General features: G+C 37.9%; 1 protein-coding gene across 13 annotated transcripts in view; it reads left to right on the top strand.

Annotated features, from left to right (window-relative positions):
• INPP4B (inositol polyphosphate-4-phosphatase type II B) overlaps positions 1-15,516 on the top strand; it is a 971,994-nt gene that overhangs the window by 669,831 nt on the left and 286,647 nt on the right. For all 13 annotated transcript variants that reach the window (XR_010317444.1, XM_064267536.1, XM_064267532.1 and 10 more), the window contains one exon: positions 7,329-7,408. Coding sequence is in view for 12 of the 13 variants with exons in the window: in XM_064267536.1 (XP_064123606.1) it covers positions 7,329-7,408 (80 nt within the window). In the remaining variant the exon portion in view is untranslated. The remainder of the gene's footprint in view (positions 1-7,328; positions 7,409-15,516) is intronic.

Here is a 15,516-nt window from a genome sequence, read left to right as displayed (position 1 = left end):
TATCTCCAAACCCCTAATACATGTTCAGCTCCATGATAGCAAAGTCCCTATTTATCTTGTTTACTCCAATATCTTAGCTTTGTGCCTGGAAATTAACAAATATTTGATATATGTACTGAGTGAAACAGGAAATTTTTTTTTAGAACTGCCAAAAAAGTGTGCGGGGGAGGTCTGGCAGGTCTTATTACAGATCAGAACTCAATAAAATGGCAATTATTATTACAGAGCTAAACATTAAGCGTGGTGAGGATGAACCTAGATGAGCACAAATACGCATGCTTTGGCTTTCTGACACTCTCAGAGTACAGAAGAACTAACGTGTTGAGCGCTTAGGGAGTGTCACTGGTTTATATACATTTTATCAATTAATCCTCAAAGTATTTCTTTGGAAACTGCAAAAGGGGTTTGAGAGTTGAAGTTCTTGTCCAAGGGCATACAGCTAGTGATAGCTCTGCCATTACAACCTATTAAGGATCCTCACCTTCAAGTACCCCCAATGAAAAAAAAAAAAAAAAAGAGTTGAAATTTTTTTTATTGTCCACTACATTTCTTTGCATTCTTAAGCTGCATCTGTTGAATCCACCCAAACTTTTTCTTGGTGATTCTGTCAAACAGATGCCAACCTGTGCCCTAAGGCCTTCTGAGGTATAGTCATAGCGAAGATGTAGTTTTTATAATAAAGACTTGGCTATAAAGTACTTTTTAAAGTTTTTTTGACTATCAACTTTTTTAATAGAGTTCTTCTCAATTCTTTTCTGTTTCTGATGTCTTTTTTCATGTTAGTGGTTGATATAGCTTCTCTCCCCTCCTTTCAGGTGGGGAAACATGTAACCTTATTTGTTAGGGTTGACAACGAAGGAGTACCTGGCCTCTGAGAAAGGGCCTGTCCTGTTATTTACATGAGATGTTGTATATCAGATTTATCATACCAACTCCATTTCTTTAAAGACTTTTAAAAGTTACACCTTGTTTTCTTTACCTGATTTTATGATATTAAAACAAAGTATTATTGATATTTTTTTTAACCTCTAAACCAGCAGTGTGCAACTGAATTATTTGAGTCACAAATGGGACTCTCATAAGTAATTTTAAATTTTCTGATAACCATGTTTAAAAAATGAGGGAAGAAACAGGTGAAATAAATTATAATAATGTGTTTATTAGTTCAACATATACAAGATATTAAGAGTCCCTGGGTGGTACATACCGTAAAGTACTTGACTACTAACTGAAAGGTTGACAGTTCAAGCCTGCCCAGAGGTGCATCATAAGACAGGCTTCTGAAAGGTCACAGCCTGAAAAACTCTGTGTAGTGGTTCTACTCGGCACACACGGGGTCTCCATGAGTCAGAATTGACTAGATGGCAACTGTTCTTTTTTTACGCAAAATATCACCATTTCAAAATGTAGTCAGTATAAAGTTATTCGTGATATACATTATTTTTCCCTACTAAATCTCTCATATCCGATGTGTATTTTTATACTTGATTTGGAGTAGCCACATTTTTAGTGCTCAAGAGCCACATGTAGCCAGTGGCTACCTATTGGACAGCACAGCTTTAGATAGTTTTTGGGTGAAAGGTTGGCTTTAAGAGCTGGATAGAAGTTGGAAAAACGTGTGCAGGTTCGTGTAAGTTATGTAGCATAAAGGAAATCTATACTTTGAACTGAAGGTCAGTGAAAATGAAGGAAACCCTCAATGAGATAGATTTACATAATAGCCACAACATATCGGCAGGACCAGGCAACATTTTGTTCTGTTGTACATAAGGTCACCATGAGTCGAAGATGACTCAGTGGCAACTAACAACAACAACTTACTTTGAGGAAATAGTCCAGCTTGTGATAACATGTATGGTCCTTATATCCTTGGGCTCTGGGGTACCTCCTCATGTAGTCCTGCTTGACCAGGGAGCCACTGAGGACCTGCTGCACAGAGGTGTTAAACCCTGGTGAGTAGTCTGGATATCTGTGTCTTGCTCGAAGTCTCCGCAGGGAGAGGTAGGATAAACTATTTATTTATACATTCTCTGTAGAGAGACGCCAGAGCTTACACAGATGTCCCACTTTTTTCCACCCTGCTATTACTTTCCAGCCAGGTGAGTAATTGAAATCGTGCATCAAGCAATTTAATGATCATTTGCTTTGGGGTCCTTACACTGGAATGATAATTGTAAGTGTTGCACTGTTATAAGCAGGCAAGAAAGGTCAGAGTCCCATGTTGTGTGGGCAGAGAGCCCATCAGGAGGAAAGGGAATTGCCACCTGTCCCAGAAATGAGGCTCAGCATGATGGGGCGGAAAGAACGCTGGGCTGAAAAGCAAGAAACCTCTGTGCTAACTTGGACTCCGCGTATTAACTAGTTCTGTGGCCCCGTGTAAGCCACTTAACTCTTATGGGCCCCAGGTCCTCCACTGACAGACTAACAATGCCCAATGGGTTCTCCAAGCCTTAACGCTCTCTGATTCCATGTAGACTTTTCTTGGGTCCTAATGAACATCCCATATGACCTAACAAAAATTTGAGCTATACAGAATCATAGATAACATCTGCTCAACAAATCATAATCGCATAAGGCCTGATAGCCTTCATATCTTTTTTCCCCACCACACTTATTTGGAATTTCTTCTAATTTTTACTTCCCTGCATCTAATTTTTTTTTTTTTAATTTTTATTGTACTTTAAGGGAAAGTTTACAAATCAAGTCAGTCCTCGTACAAAAATTTATAAACACCTTGCTATATATTCCTAATTACCCTCCCCAAATGAGACAGCACACTCCTTCCCTCCACTCTCTATTTTCGTGCACATTGCTCCAGCTTCTGACCCCCTCTGCCCTCTCATCTCCCCTCCAGATAGGGAATGCCAACATAGTCTCAAGTGTCTGCTGGATCCAAGAAGCTCATTCTTCACCAGTATCATTTTCTATCCCATAATCCAGTCCAATCCCTGCCTGAAGAGTTGGCTTTGGGAATGCTTCCTGTCTTGGCCCTTGAGTCTAACTTTTATTTTTGAACATATTTTATTTTTCTCTTTTTATTGGAATCATTTCTCATAGACTTTAAAAAATACCTACATTTAAGATAGACTTGAACACTTTAACTCACCTGTCTTCTGGGTGAATTATCTTGATCACCATGTCAGCTAATACTTATGGGACACTTCTTATTTGCCTGGCACTGTACTAAGAGCTTTGTCTGAATTACTCTATTTAATCCTCACAACAGTGATAATGTGAAAGGTACAGTTATCACATGCAATTGCCTCATGCTGAGATTAAGGCCTAGAGTGATTGAGTAAATTTGTCCAAGGCCCTTGTAAGAGAGAAGACAGAGAAATAAAGTCTGTCAATGCCCCCCAGAGGGGAGGGACCCTGGGGTTGGGAGAAGTGAGTTACTTGCCCAAATTTTCATATCAGGACAGAATATGAAATTGATTCAGGATTGTATTTCTGGCCTCTGAGGTCCAGTTTTAGTGAGGCTTTACTTTTTCTTTTTTTTTACCTTTTTTTCCCCCTAATATTAGAGCAAGCAGTTTAGGACATTTAAGATGAGAATTACAGGAATATCACCTAAGAAGATACTGAAAACACTGTCCCTTGAAAAATATTTGAGATATAAACTAAGTTTAAAGGAATTTTTCTTAAATTCTATGATTATGATTATAGATCACAAAGATAAAATGGCTTTATATTATGGTTTTATATTAGTGCTATGTGCTATTTTTCCCTGTGTGGGAATTCAGATTTCAGAAATAGAGAAAACTTTTTTCCCTCTAATTCATTCTTTTACAATAAGTCCAATGATTATTCATTTAGATGAATGGTTTGTTTTCCAACTTTGGGAGTGGTGGTCCTAGCTTTATTTTAATCAAGGTGAGGCAAGCAAGCAAAAACCTGCTAGAAAATGTATAGGTATCGTTTAGTGTTACAATGTGAAACAATTCCACATTGCCTTTTAAATTTCTGATTTAATCAGTGTATTTTATGCAATAAAAAACCCAAACCAAGCCTGTTGCCACTGAGGCGATTTCAACTCATAGCAACCCTATAGGACAGAGTAGAACTGCCCCATAGGGTTTCCAAGGAGCACCTGGTAGATTCGAACTGCCATCCTTTTGGTTAGCAGCTGAGCTGTTTACCATTGCACCCCCAGGGCTCCATTTTATATAATAGGTAGCCCCAACAAAGAGTTATTTTTAGAATAAATAAGGTAATATTTATATTCAAATCACACTTCTTCTGCTTGACAATTTTCCACAATGTAGTGCTACAATGTCATTACTAAAACTGATTTTAACGGGTTGTATAAATAATATTTTTTAATTTTTTAATGCTTTTTATAAGCTCTCTTATTATCCTTTGAGATCAAACATGTTGCTGACAGTTGTACATAAAAGATTGACTCATGGCCTTTGTTATTGGCAGGCTGCTTTATGTGTACAGTTCAGCAGTAGGCTTATTACAAGCCCTTCTGTTCCAAACACTGGGCTTGGCACGAGGAGGGACAAGCCACGGTCCCTGCTTCCACAGGAGGTCCTGGTCTCGTGGAGAGGACAGACATTCAGTGACTCGTGGTCATTCACAGACTGTACGTGCAGCTGTGCCTCATGGCGTCTCTGTAGCTGACGTCTGAAAATAACCACTCCACCTGTCTCTCATTGCTACATTCCAGTCTGGGCTGCTTCAGTTGCCAGAAAACCACAATCCTCTCATGACCTGTACAGTTGCATTTTATGAATTCTAAAGCTATCCATACCTTCTAACTCTCGAAAGGCAAAGATTAAATAATTTGAAATTGGGACATTGTGAAATTTCTGACCACTTAAGAATTTTCTCTGATTGAGGATAATAAGTGAGAGATGGGAATTTAAAATGAAAACCTTGATCATTAGTGAAAGAGGAGGTCAGGCAGACATTGCTTTAGAATATAAAATGCTAAGGCAATATTCACCACGACAGTATAAAATCTAAACCAACAAACCAAACCCAGTGCCGTCGAGTCAATTCCGACTCACAGCGACTCTACAGGACAGAGGAGAACTGCCCCATAGAGCTTCCAAGGAGTGCCTGGCTGATTCGAACTGCTGACCCTTTGGTTAGCAGCCATAGCATTTAACCACTACGCCACCAGGGTTTCCGTATAAAATCTACCCAGTATAAAATTGTTTGGATTTTCCACATTTCAGTCTATTACAGTACTTTATAAGTATATGTAAAAAGAGCATTTCTCCCACATCTACTAGAACACTTACTTGAAAGCTAATGTTGATGCCCTTCATTCATTAATTGTTAGTATTTATCGAGTGCCTACTGTGTGCTAGGAAACCCTGGTGGCGTAGTGGTTAAGTGCTGCGGCTGCTAACTAAAAGATTGGCGGTTCAAATCCACCAGGTGTTCCTTGGAAGCTCTATGGGACACTTCTGCTTTGTCCTACAGGGTCACTATGAGTCAGAATCAACTCGATGTAAACAGGTTTGGTCTGGTTTTAGTTTACTGTGTGCTAGGCAGTGGGGATTTAATGGAAAACAAAATAAAATTCTGTATGGATCTTAAGATCTCAATTTTTTCATGATGGGTAAACAAAATAAGCGATTAACTGTATGCTATATCTGGTGGTGATAAGTGCCAGTGGAGAAAAATACAGCAGGGTAAGCAATAGAGAATGACAGAGTGTGTGTGGGGGGGAGGGGAGGCAGGGGTGCTCTTTTATACAGGGCTGTTCTAGAAGGTATCTCTGATGAGGTGACAATTAAATGCTTTTCTTTGCTCAGATGGATCTCTCCTAGGCTCTCACTGCTCCTCGTTGCAGAAAATCCATTGCCCTTGAGTCAAGTCTGACTCATAGAGACCATATAAGTCGGAGTAGAACTGCCCCATAGGGTTTCCAAGGAGCGGCTGGTGGGTCTGAACTGCCGACCTTCTGGTTAGCAGCTGAACAATTAACCACTGCTTCACCTTTTTTCCGCAGGCTGTAGTTGTACAGCTCTCATATGTCCTTGTCTGCCTTCGTCCACTCTCACTCATCAACCTATCCTCAGAGTGTATTTATTTCCACAGACCCTCTATGTTTACTTAATGTTGTTTTCTACCTAATATTTTAATCTCACATTCTTCTGGCCATGGGGACTTGGTGCCTAAATCTTTCTTTGAGTTTTAAGTGACTTAATTAAGTTTATCATTGATTACATAGAGGCATCTCCCACTTTAGAACTATATTTTGAGTGTTTACCTTTAAGTCTTTTTGAACCAGCTCTTCTAAGTCAGAACTTCAAAAAGAAGGAGGAAAATTCTGACTTAAAGCTTTTCTTTCCTATGCTCAAAAATCTCTCAGAGTAAATTCAGTCTTTTATGCCTAGAATAACTGCATAATTTCCCCTGAACAATTGGCCTGATACTCCTTAAGTACAGCTGCTCATTCTAGCACAGCCCAGAAGCAGACCTGTGAAGAGAGAATGTTCTGGAAGTTGTAACACTGACCTCTCGTAGAGTATTAGAATGTGTTAGGCAGCAATAGCATAGGTAATAATATGGTTTTGCTATTTTCATGTTTACACCTTGACCTTGATGGAAGAATGAGAAATCTTATTTCTGTATACCATAATATTGTGACTTTTCACTCAGAAGGAGCCAGGAATATTAGAGATGAAAGACTTTTATCCTGGAAAAGAAAAGAAAGAAAACAATTTAGAATTTTATTGTTTATATTCTGAGTCAAAGAGTTTAGAAAGTAGATATTCATAGATAATCAACACCCGGTATGATAGGTTAAAAAAACAATTTTAGAAAATGTAGCTGAATAAGTACCATTCTTTTTATTTGTGCTGGAAAGAAATTGTCCCATGCTAGTGTAGAAATAACAAAGGAAACAAATGCTTTTAAACGTTGCTGTGATCAGGGAGAAATATAGCATTTCTATTTATAACTTGCACTGAGTCCCACATAAAAATAGCTCCTACCAACAGATTTGCTCATATCTGGAATACAAAGTTGTTGCTGCCCGTGACTTGAGGAATTCTAATAAGAAGAACAACAGCATTGGCAAATATTGAAAGTTATCATCATTCCTTTTACGTTAGTTTTTATATGAGTGGTAAATTTCAGTTAGTGGAAGAATCCTGGCTGTTTTAGATGAAAAGGAAGCCTTTGCGCCCTTCAATCCGACCCCATGGGGGCGGTTATGTTATTAGTTGTATCTCTGTGTGAAATATTTGTCAGGCTGATAGATTTAATATTTCATTCTTCTAAAGACTAATTTTGTGTGACTGGTGTGATAGCAAAATTATTAAGAACCCCAGAAATTAATGAAAACTATTTTTTCTTATTTTCAGCGAAGCTTCCTGGGCTATACCAGCTTTAAAGTTGGGGAGCTGCTAAAGTCAAAGGAGCAACTGCTGGCCCTGAGCTTGAGGTGGGTCTGAAATGCTGTTAAAGTTAATAACCCGTGGTATTTATTGATGGCTGTTTGTCTTTGTAAGCCACAATTCTCGCAGATGTTTTAGATGTCAACTCTCAGATGCCTTATGACTGTAACAAGTTATAGTGAAACAGCAGTTATTCAAGTTCACGTTCAAGTTCACATTTCAGCTTATGATAGGTTATCAACCCTCAACTGAGAAAATAATTACGTTATCACTAAAGTGATAAAATGTCTTGGAAGTAACAAAATAATAATGATAATCATATTAGTAAATGATTTATTTATCATTTAATATAAATGTTAAAACGTTACTTTTAACATTTTTAAAAAATGTTATTTTTTAGATCAAGTTTGTTTCTAGGATTGAGGTGTTTGCCAGAGGCAACATTGTAGCTTTGTAATAACGGGGAATTCACTGGTTGTTCTTTTTTTTAGCTTATTTTGTTGCTGTCATTAAACATGAACCACTTTTAAGTTCACACAGACTCATACTGAAACAAATGATAGATCATAGTTAATTTGGAGTATGAGTATAATTTGTTTTGATATAAAACATGAGACAGCAGTCCTTAGGAAGTTTAATGTTAATACTAAGAAGAGTATTGAATAGGTTAAATATTTCTTTTTAGCTTCACAATAAATTTGAAACAAATTTTGTTGCTTTCTAACTATAAAAAATCTTTTAAAATTGTGCATATATGAAAAATACTACATTGCAGTATTTGTATAAGTAACTATAAAAATGGTACAGAACACTGTGAATCTTGAGAAACTTTTTTTTTTTTTATTATTGTGCTTTAGGTGAAAGTTTACAGCACAAATTAATTTCTTATCCAAAATTTTATATAGAAATTGTTTTGTGACGTTGGTTGCAGTCCACACAATGTGTCAGCGCTCTCCCCCTTTCCCAATCACCCCGGGTTCCCTGTGTCCATCTGTCCAGTTTTCCTTTCCCTTCCTTCCTTCTCATCTTGCCTTTGGGCAGAAGTTGCTCCTTTGGTCTAGTGTAATTGATTGAACTAAGAAGCACATTCATCTCGTGTGTTATTGTTTGTTTTATAGGCCTGTCTAATCTTTGGCCGGAAAGTCAGCTTTGGGAGTAGCTTTAGCTCTGAGTTAGCAGGGTGTCTGGGGGCTATAGTCTCGGGGGTTCCCCCAGTCCCTGTCTAACCAGTAAGTCTGGTCTTTTGTGTGTGTGTGTATGGGTGTGCTTTGAGTGTGGTCTTTTTTTTTTGTGAATTTGAATTTTGTTCTACATTTTTCACCTACTCTGTCCAGGACCCTCTGTTGTGATCCAGAAAAGCTTATTTTGATGAAATATTGTGACCGCTTTCAGGAAAGCAATACTGCCTTAAGTTTGTGTACCTCTCTCTCCCCAAGGACTTGCAACCAACAATGTATTTCAGTAATGATACGGCTGGCGTTGGAATCTGCACTGCTGACTTTCTCCGTTTTTGATTTTCCTTGATCCTTAGAACTTTGCCTTGTGATTTAAGAAATAGTATAAATTAATTTAAAGTAAATCATATACCAAGCAGAAAAATACTTGTTTTGGGGTTCTGACAGGTTGCTGTCTTCCCTCTAGCTTCTTTTAGGTTGTATCTTTTAAGCATCAGTTCTTTTGTTGTTGTTGTATTTTGTTTGGGAAGACATTGAAACTCCTTATAAACATTTATACATTATGCAAATTATATATTATATATCTTTTAGACATTATAAAAGATTATAGTTTTGTGGTGTTATCCCAGTAAAACTCTACTGCTGCTATTATTTCAGTTCGAAAGTATGAAAGGAGTAGCTAGAAAAAAAAATAGCTATAAGTGTCATTGAATGATGTCTTAAAAATATCTCTTACTAGCCCAGCATGGCTCTTGGCTCTGACCAGCATGTCCCTGGAGTCATGATGTGAGATGTCAAACACTGAACTAACTTAGAACTACTAGTGGTTCACATGTTTCCTAGATAAGATACATAGCACTCTCCTCCTCATGTTGCTGACTCTAAAGCCACCAAACCCATTGCTGTCGAGTCAATTCACAGTGACCGTATTGGACAGAGTAGAGCTGCCCTACAGGGTTTCCAAGGAGTGGCTCTTGGATTTGAACTGCTGAACTTTTGATTAGCAGCTGTAGCTTTTAACCACTACACCACCAGGGCTCCATGCTACATAATGGTATAACATTGAGACACTGGTGTTGAAACAGAAATTGAGGGAATAGAAATTCTTGGTCAATGAAAATTAGTGAACACATACAATGATACCTTAGAGGGAGACTGGAGGAAAAGGGTCAACTTTAGAGCACTACACTTGGAAGAAAAAGAAAATGAATATAAAGTGATTTCAGAGTTAGATGAAATCAAGACAAATATCCACTTTTGAGTTTAATACTCCTGATTCCTAGTCATTTGATTTTGATTGTATAAAAGGAAAAGCAAATTCAACAGCAAGTAATACACTTTACTAGAAAAATAAAATTTAGAAAACCAGCTTTGAAATGGCTAGGTTATTGTTTCTTCCCTTTTTTGTGCCTTGCCCAATATGTGGTCTTCCCTCCCTATGAACTAAGCAGATTATAGAATGATAATAGCCTTCTGATTCCTGGTACCTCATATATAGATATATAGATACGTATTTTATTTTATTTCTCGTGTACTTTAGCTTCTTTCTTCTGATTCTTCAGTCTCTGAGATAGTGAGTTGGAACAACATTAGGTCAGGGGTAGGAAGCATTTTTTGTTTGTATTTTTTTTTAAATATGCCTTTGCTCTGATTTTGTCTGATTTTTCTTTCTTTTGTATTCCAATCATTATTTTATAAATAATGGTGATTCTCCAATTCCTATGAAACAGATTCACAGATGTAAGGGAATATTTATATGTATCATTCTTTGGCAGGAAGTTCTTTTTCTTCATGGTGTGTGTCAGCTTTCCAAAATCTGTGTAGTTCTGCTGGTGCTCACTGTCCCTTTGGGTTACTTCTTACCGGGATCGTTCAGGCTCTGAAACTCGGACACTGTGCAGACTTCCATGTCTCAGTTGGCCACTGTGTCTCTGTGCTTTGAACTGGAGATCAGAAATATGAGATTTTTCTTTTTTCCCACAAATTTAAAGGGACAGAAGTAGTGGGTGTCTAATTTGTACATTTAGATTCTAACTTCCTGAAATAGATTGTATATTTTTGAAGTTTTAAAGTAAAATTTGTTTGCCTGTATTGGGGGAAATGTCTAAAGTGCTTCCTATAATATAACTCACCTTCATTTAGATGCAAAGTTTACCAAGTTTCTGAGTGTTCTAGCATGCAATTTGCTTTGCTATTTTACATTTTGGTAGTATCAGTCTCAGCATACAGATTAAATAGGTATGGTGAAAGAATACAACCCTGACGCACACCTTTCCTGACTTTAAACCACTCAGTATCCTCTTGTTCTGTCCGAACAACTGCCTCTTGATCTATGTAAAGGTTCCTCGTGAGCACAATTAAGTGTTCTGAAATCCCTATTCTTCACAGTGTTATCCATAGTTTGTTATGATCCACACAGTCGAATGCCTTTGCATAGTCAATAAAACACAGGTAAACATCCTTCTGCTGTTCTCTGCTTTCAGCCAGGATCCATCTGACATCCCTGGTTCCATGTCCTCTTCTGAAACCAGCCTGAATTTCTGGCAGTTCCCTGTTGATATACTGCTGTAGCCGTTTTGAATGATCTTCAGCAAAATTTTGCTTGTGTGTGATATTAATGATTTTGTTCTGTAATTTGCACATTCGGTTGGATCACCTTTCTTGGGACTAGGCATAAATATGGATCTGTTCCAGTCAGTTGGCCAGAAAGCCGTCTTCCATATTTCTTGGCATAGATGAGTGAGCACCTCCAGCGCTATGAGTCAGAACCGACTCGACGGCACCCAACAACAACAGTATCAGTCTCTTCTGATTTCTTTTAGATCTCAATTATATTTCCTGCTTTTGTTCTCTAGCTCATTGCTGTATAGCTCTGTCGTCTGTACTGTAATGTGGACCCTTTCATGGAAGTTTATAATTGTGGGTATGGAAGACAATGGATAATCTTATACTAAAAACCCAAGCCCACTGCCATGGAGTCGATTCTGGCTCGTAACGATCCCATAAGGTTTCCAAGACTGAAAATCTTTTTATTTTTTAAATTTTTTGTTGTGCTTTAAGTGAAAGTTTACAACTCAAGTCAGTTTCTCATACAAAATCTTATTGTTATGTGACGCTAGTTGCTCTCCCTACAATGTGACAGCACGCTCCTCTCCACCCTGTATTTCCCGTCTTGCCCCCCTCTGCCTTCTCAGCTCACCTCCAGACAGGACCTGCCCATACAGTCTCATGTGTCGACTTGAACTAAGAACCAGGGCTGTAAATCTTTACCAAAGCAGACTGCCACATCTTTCTCCCGCAGACCAGCTGGGGGTTTCAAACTGTTGACCTTTAGGTTAGCAGTCGATCGCTTTAACCACTGCACCACCTCGGCTCCCTAATCTTATACTACTACTATTACAAATAATAATAACAACAAGAACATACTATGTTCTTTATGCCCTGATGAGTATGTTAATATATTTTCTCATTAATTCTTCTCAAAAAGTCTATGATGTTATTATTATTTTCCCCATTTCATCCATCAGGAAACTGAGGTATAATAGGAAGTGGTTAAGTAACCAGTGCAAAGGCACGAGGCTCATAAGTGGAGAAACTAAGGTACAAAGCCACATTTTTGCCTCCAAAGCCTGTGCTCTTCGCAATTTACTTTTTGTTACCTTTGAAGATGGAGAAAACTGATGTGTGAGATAAGTCACACATCACAGAACTTGTTAATGGCAGAGGTAAGCAAGTCCAAGGTCACTCGTTCACTGTTTGTTCCACATTTGTTTTCACCACAGTGCCTGGTCTTGCGGGAAGGAAGGAATGAGTGTTGACATGCCCTGGGGAACTCAGAAAGGTTGTCCATGATGGCAGAAAGGGGAAACCAGCCTGCTAGTTTAGGGAGGGAATCAGAGGTGGAGAGAAACCTGCTGGATCTAGCCTCACCTGAGAACCACAGCATTGTCAGGCCCTGAGGCTGATCTGTTGCCTAAGTTCCTGACAATCATTTGCTCTACCAACCGGATCTGCATCTTTGGGGACCATACAAGCAGAAATTAACATCCTAATTATTACCGTCTTATAGTTTAGTAACAGAATGGAAAGTTAGATCTGTCTCTTGGAATGAGGTTAGAGGGCAGGAACAAATTCTGCTGTTCTTAAAATATTCAAACAGCCAAAAAAAAAAAAAAAAGTAAAACTTCTGTTCTGGGAACTGCTTCTCAGAAGAACTGAGATAGATGGAAGCATTTACCTTGTCTGTGCTTTATTGTGTATCTTTTCATCTTTTCAGGTTGGATTTAATTTAGTGATCATTCGTTCAGCAAACATTGATTAAGAACTTTTGATATGCCAAGTATTAAGTGCTTCAGAGAATTTAAAAAATGGCTGCAGAGCTAGATTTCTGCAGTTGCTGTTACTAAAAATATTACTAATGGACCATATTATTTATTGCGCACCTGCTAACAGGTAAGGGTTACGCTAGGTGCTTTTCCTGCATGATTTTATTTCATCCAGGTAGCATTATCATCTCCATTTTCGGGTCATCTGATTCTTATGTTTTTTATTCTATGAAAGCGCTAGGGTAAATGTGGCAGAAGTAATAAACTAAAAGAAAACATGGATTTTCTGTTTAGGAATAAATGCTTACATACCAATATTCAATAAAACTTTTGATCACGCCCACACTGCATAAAATGACTTAGGACATGCTTAATTTGGGGGAGTTGCATGTACAACGTTGCAAAAGAAATAACAGAGCACTTGTTAAGATTGTTCAAGATACCACAGCTGGTGACTGTACAAGTAGGATTAGAATTCAGTTTGGTCTGACTCCAGAGCCTGTTCTGCTTTTTATTTTCTACCTATATAGGAAGCTGATAATCCAATGTCTCCATTTTATATTCTATTCCTTGGAGAGTTTTAGGGGCCTCAGTTATTAATTATTAGTGCTTTATCTTAACAGTTTCTGCAACATAAGCCAAAAAGAAAAAAACAAACCCGTTGCCATCGAGTCGATTCCAACTCACAGGGACCCTTTAGGATGGAGTAGAACTGCCCCTTTGGGTTTCCAAAGAGTGGCTGGTGGATTCAAACTGCTGACCTTTTAGTTAGCAGCCGAGCTTGTAACCACTGTACCACCAAGGCTCCCAACATAGTAGAAGTTAAATAAATATTTGTCCTATAGCTCTATTTTGGTTCAAGTTGACGTCTTCCTTATATTTTTACAGACGCTAAATGTAAATCTGGTTCCAAGAATTTATTTTTGGACAGAATGCACCTAAATTGTGACTATAATACAGTTTAAGCATTAAAGTATATCTGAGACAAATAATTTTCAGAGCAACAGTGAGTGCTAGGTCGTAATCTCCTTGGAAGGCTGGGAACCTTACTTGGAAGTGACATTTATTTCAGTATAGGCCACTTTACCTTGAGCCTTTAATTTGTCTTGGAAACGTTCAGCTCATCTTAACAAGTGCTCTATTATTTCTTTTGCAACGTTGTACATGCAACTCCCCCAAATTAAGCATGTCCTAAGTCATTTTATGCAGTGTGGGTGTGATCAAAAGTTTTATTGAATATTGGTATGTAAGCATTTATTCCTAAACAGAAAATCCGTGTTTTCTTTTAGTTTATTACTTCTGCCACATTTACCCTAGCGCTTTCATAGAATAAAAAACATAAGAATCAGATGACCCTAAATAATCATATGGTGCTATATTTTATAACATACAGATGTATAGGAGACACAGTGAAAAAATGAAACATTAGATTTCTACTTATTTTATGTAACATTTATATATACATCTATATATATATAACACAAACCAAACCTTTTACCATCTGGCCAATTCTGACTCATAACAACCCTGTAGGGGACACAGTAGAAGTGCCCCATAGGGTTTCCAAGCAGCAGCTGGTGGATTCAAACTGCTGACCTTAGGTTATCAGCCGAGCTCTTAACCATGGTACCACAAGGGCTTCACACACACACACATACATACATATCCACACACAAAATTGTCATATGTATGGATAAGTGTTTGTACATCTGAGTTACATTAGGATTATTTTTCCTTCTCACATACCATGAATGCTGGATTTCCTTTGTTGTTGTATCTTTGTGCTTAGAGACTATAGGATCCAAATTATGAGGTCTTTAAGTTTTTATGTTTTTGATGTTTTGCTTAACCACACACACACAGGCACACACTTCAGTTTTATTGTTTGAAGAACAAAACAATGAAAAACCCACGTATTTTTCATCTCCCAAAGGCATGTTCTTCTTAACTTAAGTGCTGGAAGTAATGATAAGGAGAGGCTCCTTATGAGGTAATACAGCTTTCTATACAAGCATAGTTGTTGTTGTTAGGTACTAGTGGAGTTGATTCTAATTCCAAACGAAACTGTGTGAGCACAGATGCCCTGTAGAGTTTTCTCAGCTGTAATCTTTTGCAGGAGCAGATTGCCAGGTCTTTTCTCCCACGGAGCTGCTGGATGGGTCCTAACTGCCTTCAGTTAGTATCCAAGCACTTAACTATTGTGCCACCAGGCGATCGTTTATGACTCTTCAAGAATCATAAAAAGATTAAATTGTCGCTTGCTTCTCCTAGGTTGGAAGGCTAGGCATATTCTAGAGGCTCCAGGAAGTGGATCAGAATAAGTTTGTTCCTAGAATTCTACAGGTGGTCTGAACCCATACAGTGATCTGAGACCAACCTTGGCCATTGATTGATGTAACGCTTTTAAATGTTTAATTTCTTTTCCTTTTCAAATGGAATTAAACTTTTTAAATCTTTACTTTCCTACCGCCAGTATTTCTGTGTACACAAAGAAAGACTATATATATGTGTGTATGTGTGTATATATATATATGTATATGTATGTATGTATGTATATGGTCTTACTCTTTAAACTTGTGTGTTGGTGAATACTTTTGTTATGGCATCAGACTTTCACGCCAGACCTGATTTCAAGTCTCAGCTCTATCACCAGCT

The sequence above is a fragment of the Loxodonta africana genome, chromosome 13 (genome assembly GCF_030014295.1).
Source record: "Loxodonta africana isolate mLoxAfr1 chromosome 13, mLoxAfr1.hap2, whole genome shotgun sequence".
NCBI lineage: Eukaryota > Metazoa > Chordata > Mammalia > Proboscidea > Elephantidae > Loxodonta > Loxodonta africana.
Note: the sequence above shows the minus strand (reverse complement) of the source record. Positions and strands in the feature narration are given on the sequence as shown.